Source organism: Ursus americanus, chromosome 26 (genome assembly GCF_024610735.1).
Source record: "Ursus americanus isolate L20-20 chromosome 26, mUrsAme1.1.p, whole genome shotgun sequence".
NCBI classification, from domain to species: domain Eukaryota; kingdom Metazoa; phylum Chordata; class Mammalia; order Carnivora; family Ursidae; genus Ursus; species Ursus americanus.
The window spans coordinates 13,876,954-13,892,617 of record NC_142152.1 but is presented as its reverse complement, the minus strand read 5'-3'; the positions used below and the strand labels follow the sequence as shown (position 1 = coordinate 13,892,617).

General features: G+C 44.3%; 1 protein-coding gene across 1 annotated transcript; it reads right to left on the bottom strand.

Annotated features, from left to right (window-relative positions):
* Window positions 1–2,238: 2,238 nt before the first annotated feature.
* Window positions 2,239–12,643, bottom strand: RDH12 (retinol dehydrogenase 12). The gene is made up of 7 exons (XM_045807987.2): window positions 12,464–12,643; window positions 10,919–11,037; window positions 10,282–10,437; window positions 9,490–9,594; window positions 8,226–8,435; window positions 6,077–6,266; window positions 2,239–3,083 (listed from the first exon to the last, which is right to left on the bottom strand). Exons 1-7 carry the CDS (start codon window positions 12,529–12,531, stop codon window positions 2,981–2,983), a joined length of 951 nt encoding a protein of 316 aa, XP_045663943.2. The 5' UTR covers window positions 12,532–12,643; the 3' UTR covers window positions 2,239–2,980.
* Window positions 12,644–15,664: the final 3,021 nt, after the last annotated feature.

The following is a 15,664-nucleotide window of genomic DNA, read 5'->3' as shown; positions in this document are numbered from 1 at the left end:
GCAATTAGCCGCATGGCCCCTGAGTATCTTAGAAAACATACAAAAAGGTTTTTTTAGGTTTCAGATATTTGACGCAAATCAAGAATGGGATGACCTTCACTAAGCCAATCATGCTAGCAAGTAACCTGGCAAACATGGGAAGTTTATAAAATGTAATAGTCCAAAGGATTCTAAAAACACATTATGTAAGGATTCTATATATTTTAAGGAACAATCTTTTGAATGTGTTAACATTGTGTTCTCTGTGAAAAAAGATGTTCCATAGAAGACACGTATTTAATAAAAATGACTATATTTGAATGTGTGACAGTGGAGGAACCCAGCCTTAGGAGCGGGTTTACTCAAGAGCCGTACACCACCAGTCCCAACCCCAGTGTTGTCTGGGTGTGGCAGCTGGAGTCAGCTCCTTGCAGTCCATATGTGTCTTTGTTTCTTCCGCCTACAGCCAGCCCCCTCTGACACACATGAACATCCCCACCCCAAACCCGCCCCTCTTGCCTCAATGTGCCACTGCTTATTAGCGCTTAAGCAAGCACACAGGTGTGAGTCCTCGTTCTCACACCCATGATCTGCTTGTCCTCCTTGCTGGGCAGAGAGGAGCTCTGCATGCTTGCCTTCCACAGCCCCCACTCCTGGTTTTTGATTTATGCTTGTCCCTCCAGCCCAGAGGACACATCCCGGATCATCCGTGCCTGCGTGCTCTTCACCAGCCCTATCTCCCACCCTTGCATGGTCTTCGCCCATTTTGTTTTTTCATCTCTTTTTTTCCCCTTTATTCTTCTCCAGGCTTTTCATTGGATCCAACAGCCTGTGAGGCACAGATTGTAAGTCGCAGTAGTAAACATATATTGGTTGCTTCCCCATTACCCGCCCCCCCCCACCTGCCCCTTTGCCCATTCATGTTCCTGGATTTTTCCTTGAGGGAATGTGTTGCTTCCTCCACCGTGGTAAGCAATAGAGCATAGCAATTAAGAGAGCGGATTCTGGAGTCAGACTACCTGGGTCCATTCCACCACTGACCAGCTGTATGAACAAAGGCAAGTACTTCACTTCTCCGTGCCTCATCAGTAAAATGGAGATAAAAATAGTACCTACCCCAGAGAGTTCATGTGAGGGTAGCTAATCCTAATTAATATAAGTGCTCTATGTTAGCTCCTATTCTTCCCCACTGGGTGGGGTGGGTGGGATGGCCCCCAGCTCAGGCGTGGATAATGATTGACTTAAGCCAATTAACTATTCATTCAGGCCAATGAGGCACAAGGAGATTTGCTGGGGCTTCAGGAAAGAAAAGTTTCATCTTTTTTCAGGACAGTTTCTCTTCCCCTGATTTGTACAAACCAACATTAAAAAGACAGTTGTGAGACAACAAGGGAAACTTGAACTCCAAGAATAAACTTACATTCAAGAATTATTAATATTCTCAGGAGTGACAACAGCACTGTCATTGTGTAAAAAAACAAAAGTTCTTATTTAGATACTCACATTAAGTATTTATGGGTGAATGTACAATGTCTGGAATGTGCTTGAGAATATCCCACCTCACCCCCAGAAAAAAACGTCATGGGGGAAATAGACAAAACAAGATTGACACAACGTTAACCATGTTGAAGCTGGATGACGGGTAGGTACATGGGGATTCATGATACTACTTGTTATGCCTTGATCTATTTGAAAATCTATGTAATACAAAGGTTTTATTGAAAAGTCTCCTTGCTGTGGAAGAAAAGGGCATTTTTGTTCCCTGGTTTAGAACTAGAACCAATAACATGACTTTTTTGTCAGTCGGGTGAAGATCAGGCACATGCGCACCTGCCTCTTCTTGGTGGACTTGAGCCCTTGAGGCAAGAAGCAGGTGGCAGAGGCAAGCATAGGAGAGGAAGGGAGGCCAGGAGAGAAAAGAGCCACAATTTTAGGTTGAGGGTTTATCAGGGCTGGTTTTTCTGCATCCATGTATCAAATTAAATGAAGTCCTATATTACCTCTGGCCTTAATCTGTAGTGGAGATCAGCATCTGTTTAAGTCCCCCTGTTACATCTTTGATGATAAAATGGGAGAGCTGGAAGAAACTAGAGAAAATATCCAACTGAACCATCTTATTTTTCACCTAGATGCAATATTGTAAGAAGGTTATAGGTGGGTGGGTAGGGTGAGATACTGCTCACTAAACTAGAAGGCTGGCTTCCCCACTTTGTTCCATTTCTCCCTGGCTACCCTGACAAAATAAATAAGGCAATAAGATGAATGCACAGTCTTTATTTTCTCTAAAATTTTAGGTAAAGAGAACTTTGTAGAAAGAAACCATCTATGTGATTGAAAATGAGAAGCCCCAAACTTAATCAATATTATGTTAGTTATATCTCAATAAAGCCAGAAAAAAAATTTTTCAACTTCTTAAAAAGAACCAGAAAGAGAAAATGGAAAGGTCCTGCTTCATACAGTGGCTCCAGGATGCTCAGAGAAAGAAACCAAAGTTGGTCAAGGATAAGCCAAGATTTGCCAGAGTTGCTCTAGCCTCCAGAGTTGTGACTAGTTATCTCAAAGAGGAAAGAGATCAGGCCAGAGTTTGGGTCTATAGTCCCTGGAGATATAGTATGTCCCGCTGACGCTCCTGTCATTTAGCTGGGCATGCTGGCTGGCGTTTCTGGTATTGGTGAGGAAACTGACCTAATTTCTTAGGCTCTTCTGCCATCCCTGTGCCCAGCCTGGCAATCTGCCCAGCCCTCCTGCCCAGGGAGGGCAGCTGACTCTGCAAGTCTTGGAGAAGAATGCTCCATAGGTATGAACATCTTGTGCCATGAACCAGCCTCACAAGAGAGTTGGGTGTGCAAAGGTTTCCAGAAGAGTCGGGAGAATCAGAGCAGGGTAGGATTCTCAACAGCAGCAATCCAGGAGGATGGTCCTTCTGAGGTGGCCTTCTCCTTGGTCTCCTTTCAGTAAGGCATGCCCTAAGCCCAATAAGGCTGTGGCTCTTCCACCAGCTCTACTCCCACTGGATTCCTAGAAGCTCACAGCTGACATTCCACAAACGCTCGGCCGTTTTGTTATCTCGAGATTTTGGAGACACCCAGGCCTTCTTGCAGTCACTGGAGGGCAGAGAAAGAGCATAAACATCCAGGAGTGGAAAACAACAGTCTGGAAAAGTTGGTGGCCTCTTTCTCAGGATATGTTTCCAAATGTGTAAGATATATTGGATGAAAAGGAACTAATTGTATTGAAATGAAGTTTTAAAATATTTGAAAAACAGGTGCAGGATAGAGTAATACAGAGGCTTCCTTGTTAATATATTCTATAACAAGAGCTTGTGCTGGGTCTAACAGCCACGGCCCTTTGAAGTAATGGTGAGCAGAAGTGACACTGTAAGACATCTGCACCAACTGCCATGTGCCATGAAAATACTTAGTTTCATTGGTGAAGTATCACTGCTACTCCTGCAGTTTATGGCCTATATTTGTCATCAAAGGAAGTGTTAAATTTCAGGTGGAGGTTATTGAAATTGAAGACACAATAATCTTCCCAACCAACTTCACAGACCCCTTGAATTCTATCTGCACACCCACCTGTGCCCCACGAACCCCCGCCTAAGCACCCTGTCTTCTTTTGTTTTGGAGGGAGCAGGGGATGGAGGAGGGGGCCAGATGGATGAGGAGGTGGGGGCAGAACACAGTGCTCATGGTGTTTTTCTTTAAGTAGTATTTTTTTAATTATAAAAGTTCTGTACGACACTTGGAAAATGCGATGCTGATAGGGAAGAAAAGCCTACTTACTTTTTCTTACCCTCTCGTTTGCTTTGTTTATGAATATAGACTTTCTCTCTTCCTTTTACACAGAACTGGGATCATATTGTATCTAGGATGGGGCAGGATATGTTTCTCTTGTTAAAAATGTATATTTTAGGGGCGCCTGGGTGGCTCAGTCATTAAGCGTCTGCCTTCGGCTCAGGGCGTGATCCCGGCGTTGCGGGATCGAGCCCCACATCAGGCTCTTCCACTATGAGCCTGCTTCTTCCTCTCCCACTCCCCCTGCTTGTGTTCCCTCTCTCGCTGGCTGTCTCTATCTCTGCCAAATAAATAAATAAAATCTTAAAAAAAATCTTTTAAAAAATGTATATTTTAATTATACAAGTGATAAGACATGTGTGATCTTTAAAAAAATTTTAATGAGGAAATACCTGGATTAAAAGGTTAAAATCCTCCTTCATGCTCCCCTGACTCTTTCTCAAATTCCCTGGAAGTAACTACTACTTAGGGTTTGCTGTATATCCTTCCAGACTGTCTCTATGTATTTACAATGAATACTTATATAGTTCTGTATTGCAGTTTTTCCTCACAATATTATATCGCCAACATTTTCCCATTAATTGAATATCATTTGGAAATATTTTAGTAACTGCATAATATTTTATCACATACTTATGGCAGTGTTGTCAAACACCCAGATCTCAGGGTGGCATTGTCTGAGAGAAATGTGATGTGACCCACATGCATAATTTTAAATTTCCTAGTAAAATTTTTAAAGTATATTTTAAAGAGGAAAAGTAAATGGGTGAATTGCATTTTATTAATATATTTTATTTAACTCAACATAGCCAAATAATTTCAGCATGTAATCAATATAAAAAAATTATTAATGAAATACTTTAAATTTCTTTTTTCATACTAGGTCTTCAAAATGTGGTGCACCTTTTACGCTTCCAGCACACCTCAGTTTGAACGCGCCCTATTTCAGGAGCTAATAGCCACACGTGGCTAGTGGCCACCACCCTGAACAGCACAGCTCTGCAGCCAGACTGCCTGGCTTTAAATCCCAGCTCTACTACTTACAAGCTATATGACCTTAAGCAAGACGTGATTATTCTGTGCCTCAGTTTCCTTGTCCGTAAAATGTGGATAATATTATTATCTACCTCCTAGAGTTGTGATGATTATATGAACGTAAAAATATTTAGAAGAGTACCACACACTTTTGAGAGCTCAAGCAACGTTAGCTATTATTATTTACCCATTCTTCTATTTTTTTTAAAGATTTTATTTATTTGAGAGAGAGAGAACGAGAGAGAGAGCATGAGTGCGGTGAGGGGCAGAGGGAGAAGCAGGCTCTCCGCTGTGCAGGGAGGCTCATGACCTGAGCGGAAGGCAGATGCTTCACCAGCTGAGCCACCCAGGAGCCCCCATCCATTGTTTGGTTGTTGGACACTGAGGTTGTTGCCAATGCTTCACTTCATAAACGGTGCACCAGGGGCACCCAGGTGGCTCAGCTGGTGAAGCAGCTCAGGTCACGACCCCGGCATCCTGGGACGGAGCCCCGGGTGGTCAGGATCCCTGCTCAGCAGGGAGTCTGCCACTCTCTCTCCTTCTGCCCCTCCCTTCACTTGTGCGTGTGCTCGCTCTCTATCAAATAAATAAAAATCTTAAATAAATAAATAAATAAATAAATAAATAAATAAATAAATAGTGCGCCAGTGAACAACATTGAACAAATGGGACAGAATAACAGATTGGGATGGATCAAGTCATGGAATGGGAAGGAGATTTAATCTTGGGCTTCCTTTTATTCCCAACCTCTGCTTGCCCATTGTGTCTGTGGCGAGATTCAACAGTGAAATGTCTATTTCTGCATTCCAACTGATGGTGCCAATCTTGGCACCACTGGGAGACAGTTCACTGTGGAGAGAGGTGACCTTGCCCCAGTGCTTTGTGCTAAATGGTATTAAAGAATTCATGAAAGGAGTCAGTCAAAAGCTTCAAGGAGGAGAGAAAGGATCCAGAGGGCCTGTTAATGTTCTTTGCGAAGCATCACCAACAGGGACAGTCCTTTCTAACAGCTCTCAGAAAGCTACAAAGCTTACCTAAAAATGTGGCACACAGATATAAGACAGAAGCATAAAAGCGACAGCTGCCAAGTTTCTGATGTAAGCTCCCTTGGAAAAGTAACAGCACTTGGTTTGCAGGCCCAACCCAAACCTGGGTTCCGTGATCGGGCACCAACTTGGCCGCTAGGGTGGGGTGCAGAGCCCAGGGAGCCCTGCGCCTCACCACATCCCCAGGGGATGGAGAAAACCAGGACCGCCTCCGCGCACCTGAAGTACTTGCCGGTCAGCGGCTCAAGGCCCTCAGCCAGAGCACAGTGCAGGCTGGTCTGCGCCCCCTCCCAAGCTGACTTGATGAAGGGGGAGAAGATCCTCCAGAGCAGGCACAGCAGGAAGGAGTGTCGGACGAGCTCAGAGCTGACGATGCCTGGGTGCACAGCATAGGTGGTGACGCCCGTGCCTAGGGCAAAGGAAGCGCAGTTAGTCTGGGGGCACATCCAAGCCCAAGGAAGCAGCTCACCTCCTGCAGCGAAATGCACAAATGAGCAGAGACTCTGAGAACGAAACCCCAGGTTCGGAAGGTGCCTCTCCTAGCCAGGTAGAATCTGAGAGTAATTAACTGATCTCTCCCAGGAAGATCTCGGCCTTCTGTGCTTCACAAGGAATGCTTGACCGAAGGTCCTTCTATTTCAACGTCACTTTTACTCTGTGGCCTAAGTATAAATAACAGAAACAACCACATGTAGTAGCAGTAAAAGGAGGAGAGGAGGCCTATTAATTATTAACAGTGGTATCCATGAAATTTCTATAGAACGGGCTCGGGGGAAGCAACTAGTTGGAAGGCAGGAGGCTAGGACCTCGCTCTGAGTTGCAATTGCTGGGCAAGTGCATTTTATGGGGTGTAGATTGAGGGAGGTTGATGGAGGTTAACATGACCCCGAGGCACCCCCTGGTGCCTCTACTATCTTTGGTACTTGTTATGAGCAAGGGCTGTGCTATCTGCTTCACGGGCATTATCTCATTTCATTCTCAGAGGCTTGGAGAATGCCCATTCACAGCTGCGGAACCTGAGCTGTCATCACAGAGAGGCTCTGTAAACTGCCCAGTCGTACCTAACAGGCGGCAGGGCCAAGGGCTGAACTCTGACGAAGAGTAAAGAGCATAGATTCCGGAGCTAGACTGTCTGCATCTGAGCCCTAGCTCGGCTAGGAAACTTGCTTGGTCAAGTTTCTTAGTATGTCTGTGATGAGCCAGAACTAGCTCCTCATTTGTAGAGTGGGGGAAAACTGCCTCAGGAATGTTGTATGAAATGAGTTTAGACATGTATAATAAAGGGCACATACAAAACCCTCAATTATTATTATCATTATTCTTTCTTCTAATAATTACCTTATTCTTCTACCTTCTGCACTCTGATAGTAAATACCATTGTTCCCAGACTCTGACTTATTCCAGGTGGCAAATGGTTCCCAGATTTGCAGGTGTCAAAGCCAGCAGCTCGGCGAAAACTTCAGGGGAGCACAGAATCATAGGATTAAGAGAAGACTCCCTCATTGTACAGTTGAGGGGATGAAATCAGGGGAAGTTAAAGGGACACGGCCATGTCCACATGTGGCTGCTGTGTGGTCAGACCCAGGGGCCGACATCCAGCCTGAGCTGTCTGACTCCAGGCATCGGCAGCTCTGTTCCTTAACTCACCAAAAAGAACCTCAGCAGATAGCAGTCACAGAAAGACGCACCCTGCACTTAAAGCGGAGTTCCCACATTCCAGTCCTGACTCCTTCACTTGCCATATAACCTTTGGGCTGGCCACTTCTTTGAACCTCAGTTTGGATCCACAAAATAGTAATAATAGTAACTGCTCTGCCTCTTACAAGAGTTTGTTGTGAAAAGTCAAATGACATAGTAGATAGGAGATAAGATGTGACCTAAATGTAAGGTAAAACAGAAAGGGGAATGAACCATGAGAGACTGTGGACTCTGGCAAACAAACTGAGGGCTTCAGAGGGGAGGGGGTGGGGGACTGGGATAGGCCGGTGATGGGTAATAAGGAGGGCACATATTGCATGGTGCACTGGGTGTTATATGCAAATAATGAATCATGGAACATTGCATCAAAAACTGGGGATGTACTCTATGGTGACTAATATAACAAAATAAAAATTATTTTAAAAATAATAATAATAATAAAAATAAATGTAAGGTAATTTTATAGATTCCTAACCCCTGTTTCATTTTAAGCTTCGAGAGGACAAGAATTGTTTTTAGTCTGTTTATAATCTCATTCTCCTTAGTGTATAAATCTACCACTGACAGGTGCATGGTTGACATCTTGATTTCAGAAGTTTCTGTGAACCTCTAATCTAAACAGAAGACCTTGCTTTTTCTATCTTAGCCCTGGCCCTTTCTCTAGACATACCTTGGAGCCTCTTGGCCAGCTCACGAGTAAAAAGCACATTGGCCAGCTTGCTGTGGCAATAAGCCAAACTTCGGCTGTAGTACTTCTCGCTCTGGAGGTCATGGAAGTGAATCTTGCCAGCATGGTGAACCACTGATGACAGGTTTACCACCCGTGCAGGGGTAGACTCCTTCAGCCGCTCCAGGAGCAAGTGGGTGAGAAGAAAGTGGCCTGCGAGGAGAGCCAGAAAGGGAGATCGAAGAGTGGAGTGGTAGCCCTGGCTCCGGGGGTGGAAGCCGATGGTAGGATTTCAGCATTAGCTCACTATCTTCTGGGTATGAACAAATTTTGATACTGTGATAACTCAGTGCAAATGATCGGTCATCTGAGCTAGTGTATTCCTCAAGGCAAGGCCCAGAGCTCGACTACAGGTAAGGCAATAGACTTAATCTGTATTTATTTGTCCCTCTGCCCAGTCAGGAGAAATGCCACCTGCTGGCTTATGACCACCCTTCGGCCGTGATTACACAACTGATGGTCCAGGTACATTCATGTACAGAAGGAAGGATGGAATAGTCAGGGGAAATAATTTGCCTACGACCAGAGAACATGTTCCATGATCTCCTCACTAGAGCTATCACCTTGAATTCTGAACCCCAGCCTCATTCATACCTTAGGTCCTCAAGGTCTGCCTCCTCCATTGTCTGACCCTTGACTTGCTTGGCCCTCAGTTACAGATGTGACCCTCTCCAGCCGAACACAGACTACTGTACCCACCATGCCTGAACCTGCTTGGCAAGCCTTGCACTACCACAGACCCAGCTGAGAATGACATTCTTCTTCCTGGTATCTCCCAAGTTCTGGGGTTTCTTAACGGTACAGGTAGGAGGATCTCGCTTTTCTGTACTGGTCAGTGGAAAAATAGCAAAAAACCAGTATGTCCAGTGTATTGGAATCCTGGGGTCTATGAGGACCACTAGAGATTCTCAACACTCGTATAGGGTCATCTCCATACAGAAAACAAGATGGGGTTTGTCTTGCTTTTCAATCACTTGAAAATACTTATCTGGGCACCTGGGGGCTCATTTGGTTAAGCAGCCAACTCATGATTTTGGCTCAGGTCACAACCTTGGGGTCCTGAGATCAAGCCCTGCATCAGGCTCTGCACTCAGTGGGGAGTCTCCTGGAGATTCTCTCTCTCCCTCTGACCCTCCTCCCACTTGCAGTCCCTACCTCTCTCTCTAAAATGAATAAATGAATCTTAAAAAAAAAAAAACAAACTTACCTAGGTGGTTGACTCCCAAGTGGCTTTCAAAGCCATCAGCTGTCTTAGAATATGGACACATCATCACCCCTGCATTGTTGATCAGAATATGGAGATGCTTTTCCTCTATAGAGCAAAAACCAAGAAGACCCTGTAGTTAGCAAGGAGCCCACTAGCTGCCTGTTGCAATCATGAGTATTTTCTCCTTGCCCTCGGATCTATCTCAGTGATATTTAATAAACGCTGTCATTGGGTTTCTAAATTTAGCTACTGATATCTTCCTGGACACCACTCCATTCATTCATTCATTCATTCATTCACTCATTCATTCATTCATTCAACAAACGTATACTTAGTACCGACTCTGGGCCAGGCCCACTTGGCTAGGCACTGGACATATAGCCATAAAACAAGACAGACATGGTCTCTGTCGTTCATGAATTTCACAGGCCTTGGTGGAAACTAGTCATTTTCCAAGATACAGAAGAATTCTGGCAACAGCACTTCAGCTAGTGCCTGTGGCCCCAGAAGGTTGATTCTCAGGATGAGAGAAGAGGCTGACATCAGGGCCACACCTTGATGCCAAGGAGCAAGCCCAGACAGAGAGCCCAGCTTTCTCATTGCTGAGGAAAAGGGTGATAAGTATCCTGCCCAGCTCGTCCACCACCAAATCCTCGCCCTGCCGGTTCAGGTGGCAGAACCTGTCCAGTGGGATCCATGGTGGCTCTGATGTAGGGTCCCAGGTGGCGCAGGGTGGAGCAGCCACTCCCATACCCAGCTTCCTGCTTTTCTGTCTACTCACAGGGACCTTACCTGCCAGAAAGCTCTCAGCAAAGGCTCGGATGGATTTGGTATCAGATAGGTCCAGTTTCCGCACCAGCACCTGGGAGTTCTTTGTATCAGCTCGGATTTCACTGGCTGCAGACTCCCCCTTCAGTACATCTCTGCAGGCAATGTATACTCGGGCTCCTGGGGCAAAATGAAGAGAGGGCAATGCGTTCAGACCCAAGGCTGAAAAAGAGGACTGTAAGCTTGCGACTACGGGACAGAGCATTCTCCCAGCCCAGCCATCCCTAAACTGTGAGTGGCTATGTTGCCACCTCAGGATTCTCATAAGTAGAAATGCTCAGTCCCTTTGCTGTCAGCTTAACCCGAGGCTGGAAACCTGGTTTTTACACACTGGTATTTAATGTTTCTTGGTACCTCCTTTTAGAATAACTGATTTGACCAATATTATACATGGACATATACACTAGGGAAGGAGAAGGGAGGAAAGTTCGTTTAAGAGCACAGAGTGAGTTGGTGTCAGAGCTGGACTTGAATTCCAGGTTCCTTGAATTCCTAGCCAGAACCTCCAAGCCCAGAAGGAAAGACAAGGAAATGTGGACAGAACCCCCAGTGAGAAAGGCAGGAGGCACTGTCCTATGAACACGAGAGGGGAAGGACTTGCCTCTGCGAGCCAGCTCTCTGGCCGTCTCCTTGCCGATGCCCGTGTTGGCGCCAGTGATCACCACTACCTTCCCGGGAAGCTGCACATTTGATCTACAAACCCCACCAGCAAAGAACTTCCTATAGGCAAGGGAAACAAAAGCATTCATGCACCATCCTTCCCAATTCCAGGCCGAGATCAACATAAAATCCATCCAGCTCAAAGAGAAATTTCTTTAAGCTGTCATCAAGAGACTCAAAGAAGCTAATCTTCAGGGGACACTGTTTTCCCACTAGGCATCCTGCTCAGCAGCTCAGGTTGGAAGGTCATGTGCCCAGAAACTACAAATGATCATTTGGACGAACTGAATAAGTGCTCTTGAGCCAGGGCCAATGGAGACCTTCCTTGTGAGATAACACAGATGCCTAGCTCTCATCTAGAGGTTCCCAGAGGTCAGCTTCCTCCTCTAACCTGCATTCAAAACGTATGGGTGACGAGCATTAGTGGAATCAGGGGTCCTGAGCCCTAAGTCTTTAATAAGCATCAACAGTGAGTAATTGATTAACAGCACTACAAATACGGCTCTTTGGCTTCTTCTCCAGTTTTAGAGAGCCGACATCTTCAGAGGTTTTCCGCCGTCCTACTAGATTCCATTCTAGCCATCTGCGCACAGAGAGAAACTGACTTTGTTCAGATGTCTGTGCAGAGAGCATCCTCTCACATAAAGTTGACTTGACAAGTTCCACAAAAGAGGATGGGAGCAGGGCAGAACTAACATTTCCTGAGCATCATCTGACTGCCAGACACTAGGCTAGGAGCTTTCTGTAGAGAAATTATTTTAATCCTCTTGACCACTCCACCATTAGCCCCATTTTACAGTGGAGAAGACTGAGGGTCAAACAAGTTCAAGTCACTTGCTAATGGTGGCAAAATTGGAACTTAAACCCAGGTTTCTATGCCAGGACCTAGGGCAACAGTCCGTTCCTGGTATGTTCATTTAATCTTCTTTATTGTCAGCAATTTTCAAATTTTTCACTCAGAACACACATTTCTATGACACCTTCAGACATCCCACAGCAGAAGACCCATCCCAAATCATTAGTTGAGGGTAGTTTCAAATGTAAGAGAATTGTTTCCTTTGCAAAATGCCTGGTACTTAACATTGAGTCCCTCAGCAATGACCTCCCATAGTAACCCAGCAGGGCCACCTTGATCAGAGGCAGGGAAGAAAGGACCGAGGGACCTTCAGAGAAACCCAAGGGAATAGAGTGAAAGAGCAAGCACTCCCACCTCAGTTGTCTGTCAAGCGATTTCGTAGGGTCAGCTGTCCACTAGCCTCAGCATTCAAACAAGCCCTTTCTCTCCCAGCCTCAGGTGCTTCCTTCCCGTTTTCCACCAGATGTTCCTAACGACCTCCTTCCTGCTTTTTCTGCCCTGACCTTCCCTCCCTCAGCCTCCATCCCTTTCTCTTCTTTCAGCAGCTGAGAACTCATCTACTTACAAGCTCCGTGTCTCCCAATCCAGGGCTTTGCAAAATATTCCATGAGTTACTGAAATAAGACAAACCTGATGGATGGAGCTGTGAAGTACAGGAAAGAAAGGAAGGTGGTGAGCAGTCCCAAGACAGCCAGCATCGTTTCAACTTCTTTAGTTGCTGCTGCTTTAGCAAAAGCAACTTGGACTCCAAGCCTGGTTCAAGCTCCTGGTCTGAATCCAACTCCTGGAGGCTTTGCGCTGCCTCTCCCTCCTCTAGCTCCTCTCGCTGCTGGGTGCTCAGCAGCAGCCTGATTCTATCTAAGCTTAGCCCAGAATCCTATTTAAATCCGAGAGCTGTCAGAGCACAGCCTGCTGGGAGATGTAGTCCCCAGGGAAGAGAACAGTGGAAAGAGCAGAACCTCACACTTACTGGCAAAGGGAATGAGGGAAAAATAGAAAAACTACCCGCTAACTCTTCACCCTCAATTATTTCTCTTATCTAGGGAGCGTGTTCTCCCAACACCCCCCCCATCCCCACTCCTGCAAGACAGAATATTTTTAACTTTAGCAACTGACCCAATGACACTTGGAATACAAGTGTGATTCAAATAGAAAGAAAGAGAAGGTAGAAACCCTTAGGAGACTGGTAAGAGAAGTCAGGAGGGTGGTTTCCCTTGGAAAAAGGGTAGAGACTGGGAGGGGGCACGTTGAGAACTCCTGTGGAGATAAGTGTTCTGTTCTTTGAGGTGGGTACTAGTTAGAGAGGTGTGCTCACTTTGCGAAAATTCATTGAGTTATACACTTGATTTGTGCATTTTTCTGTGTTTTATGTTATACTGCAGTGAAGTTAACACATATGTGTACGTGCCAAGGAAAGAGTTTCAGTGCATGGGCTCTAGAGTGGAGTTGCTGGCTCAGATCCGAGCCAATCTACTTACAAGCTCCACGGCCCTGTGTAAGTTTCTTCACTGTGCAATGGGTATGGTAAAAAATATATACCCACCTGTTTTAAGTATTAAATTAATTAAATAGGTAGAAAATTTGAGACAGAACCTGGCATACAGGGAATACTGTGAAAGAGTTGGTTGTTTTGATTAATTGTATTGATTCCTCTCTCCTTTGCTATCCCACTTGCTTTATTCGAGGGTTTGGGGAAGAAAGCGAAGAGGTCATGAATGGGAGTAACATTTCAGTTGGATGCTATTATTTACTTTAGATAGGCTCCCAATGCAGGGCTTGAACTCATGACCCTCAGATCAAGACTTGAGCTGAGATCAAGAGTTGGGCACGCAATCGACTGAGCTGCCCAGGTGCCCCTCAGTTGGATGCTATTAAAGATTAGCGAAAACACAGGACAAAGCTATCAGAGCCCTCTGAAAAAAGGAAAGTACATCTTGTAACCTCAATTCGGGATAACTTTGTACTAATGTCTTCTGGCTCCCCAGTGCTACTGAATCAAATCCAAGGTCCCCTACATTCGTGGAGATGATATTCAATTTATCTAGAATTATGGAAATATGCAGTTTGCTAAAAACACACATTAAATATTATAATCCAAAGACCACGTTCAAGTGGTCGACTAGTCCTACCAAAGTTACACTATGTTACAAAGCTGTAATAATTTAAATAGTATGATACAGGCAGGTGAATAGTCAGACAAATCAACAGAACAAAATGGAAAGCCAAAACACAGACCCAAATACATGTGGAAATTTAGAGATGATAAAAGCACCTTTCAAATCGGTGGGTGGATTGGCAGAGGAGATGGATTATTTAATAAAGTATTACACTACCCAGGTAACCAGCAGGAAAAAAGTAAACTTGATCCTTACCTTACTCTTTACATCAAAATTTCAAATAGATTGAAGATAAAAATATAAAAAATGGAACCATTAAAGCATTAACAAGAGCCACTGGACAAATTTGAAAATAAGGAAGTGGTAAGACACTTCTAATAAGATAGGAAACCCAGAAATCAAAAAAAGAAAAAAATCTTCATGAAGAAAACTACCACACACAAGGCAACATGAACGAGAAACTGGTGGGAGGGGTGGGATATCACAAGACATACCACAGACAAGAGTCTAATTTATTTAGTGTTTAAAGGACTCCTATACATTACTAAGAAAAAGAATAAACAACCCAATTGAAGTAACAGTTTAAAGAAAAGGAAATACAAGTGGCTGTTCAACCTCACTCATAACAAGAGAGATACAAATTAAAATTATACCAGAAACTACTTTTCACTTAGCAGACTGGCAAAGACCAAAAGATTATCACATAGTTCACTGGCGAAAGTGTGAAGAAATAATGATAGACTTCTAGTGGGAGAGTTGGTTGTTATGGCTTCCAGAGAGAAGTGTGGTAATATCTAATAAAGCAAAGCATGCACCTTGACCTAGACATTCCACGTCCACTTATTTGTAACGCTATCATTGCAGCAATATGTGTAATAGCAAAAGCTGGGAAACCTAACTCTCCACAATAAGACAGACAGCCACATACACAATGGATACTATACAGCTGTAAAAAAAGAATAAATACTTTTTAAAAAACATATCGATAATAGAACAACCTTTGAGACATGTTAGGTGAAAAAGCTGGGAGAAGAACTGTGTTTATAATATGCTACCATTTGCTTAAAAAATGGGGGAATACATGGACATTTGTTTGTATATGAATAGACTATCTCAGAAGAGATGACAAGAAATGGCTAATGATGGTCTCTTCTAAAAGGACAGGGGGACAGGAGGAGGAAGCTTTTCACTGAATGTACCTTGGGTACCTTGTGTATCCTTTTATACCTTGTGAACTTATAACCCATGGCTTCTTAAAAATTAAAGTTTTTAGCAAAAAGATCCAGACCACTTTGAAACAAACTTACTGGTTTAATTTCATTAATCGTTGCAATATCATAAAACAAAGTTATTTCTCAAACCAGTGTGGAGACATTTGTAAACATGTGTTGCCACATTACCATGACCTCATTCATCATTGCAATCGACACCAAAGGACCATGGAGCAGTACCTGTTTTTAGGGACATTCAATCTGAAACAAACATAAATATAAATCATAGATAGAACAGGATGGAAACACCAGGAGAACTAGTATGGGAACAGATCTGAAATTCAGGGATGAAAAATGGCTCATCAGTGAAGGGCCTTTTTCCTGCCATTAGTAAATCACAGGTCAGAAGGTAATGCCATCCTCCTAGAGCATTCTATGAAGCTGGGAAGCTGCTGCATGATTTGACCTTTGGTCCAAATTTAAGTGGGATCATACTGCACTGG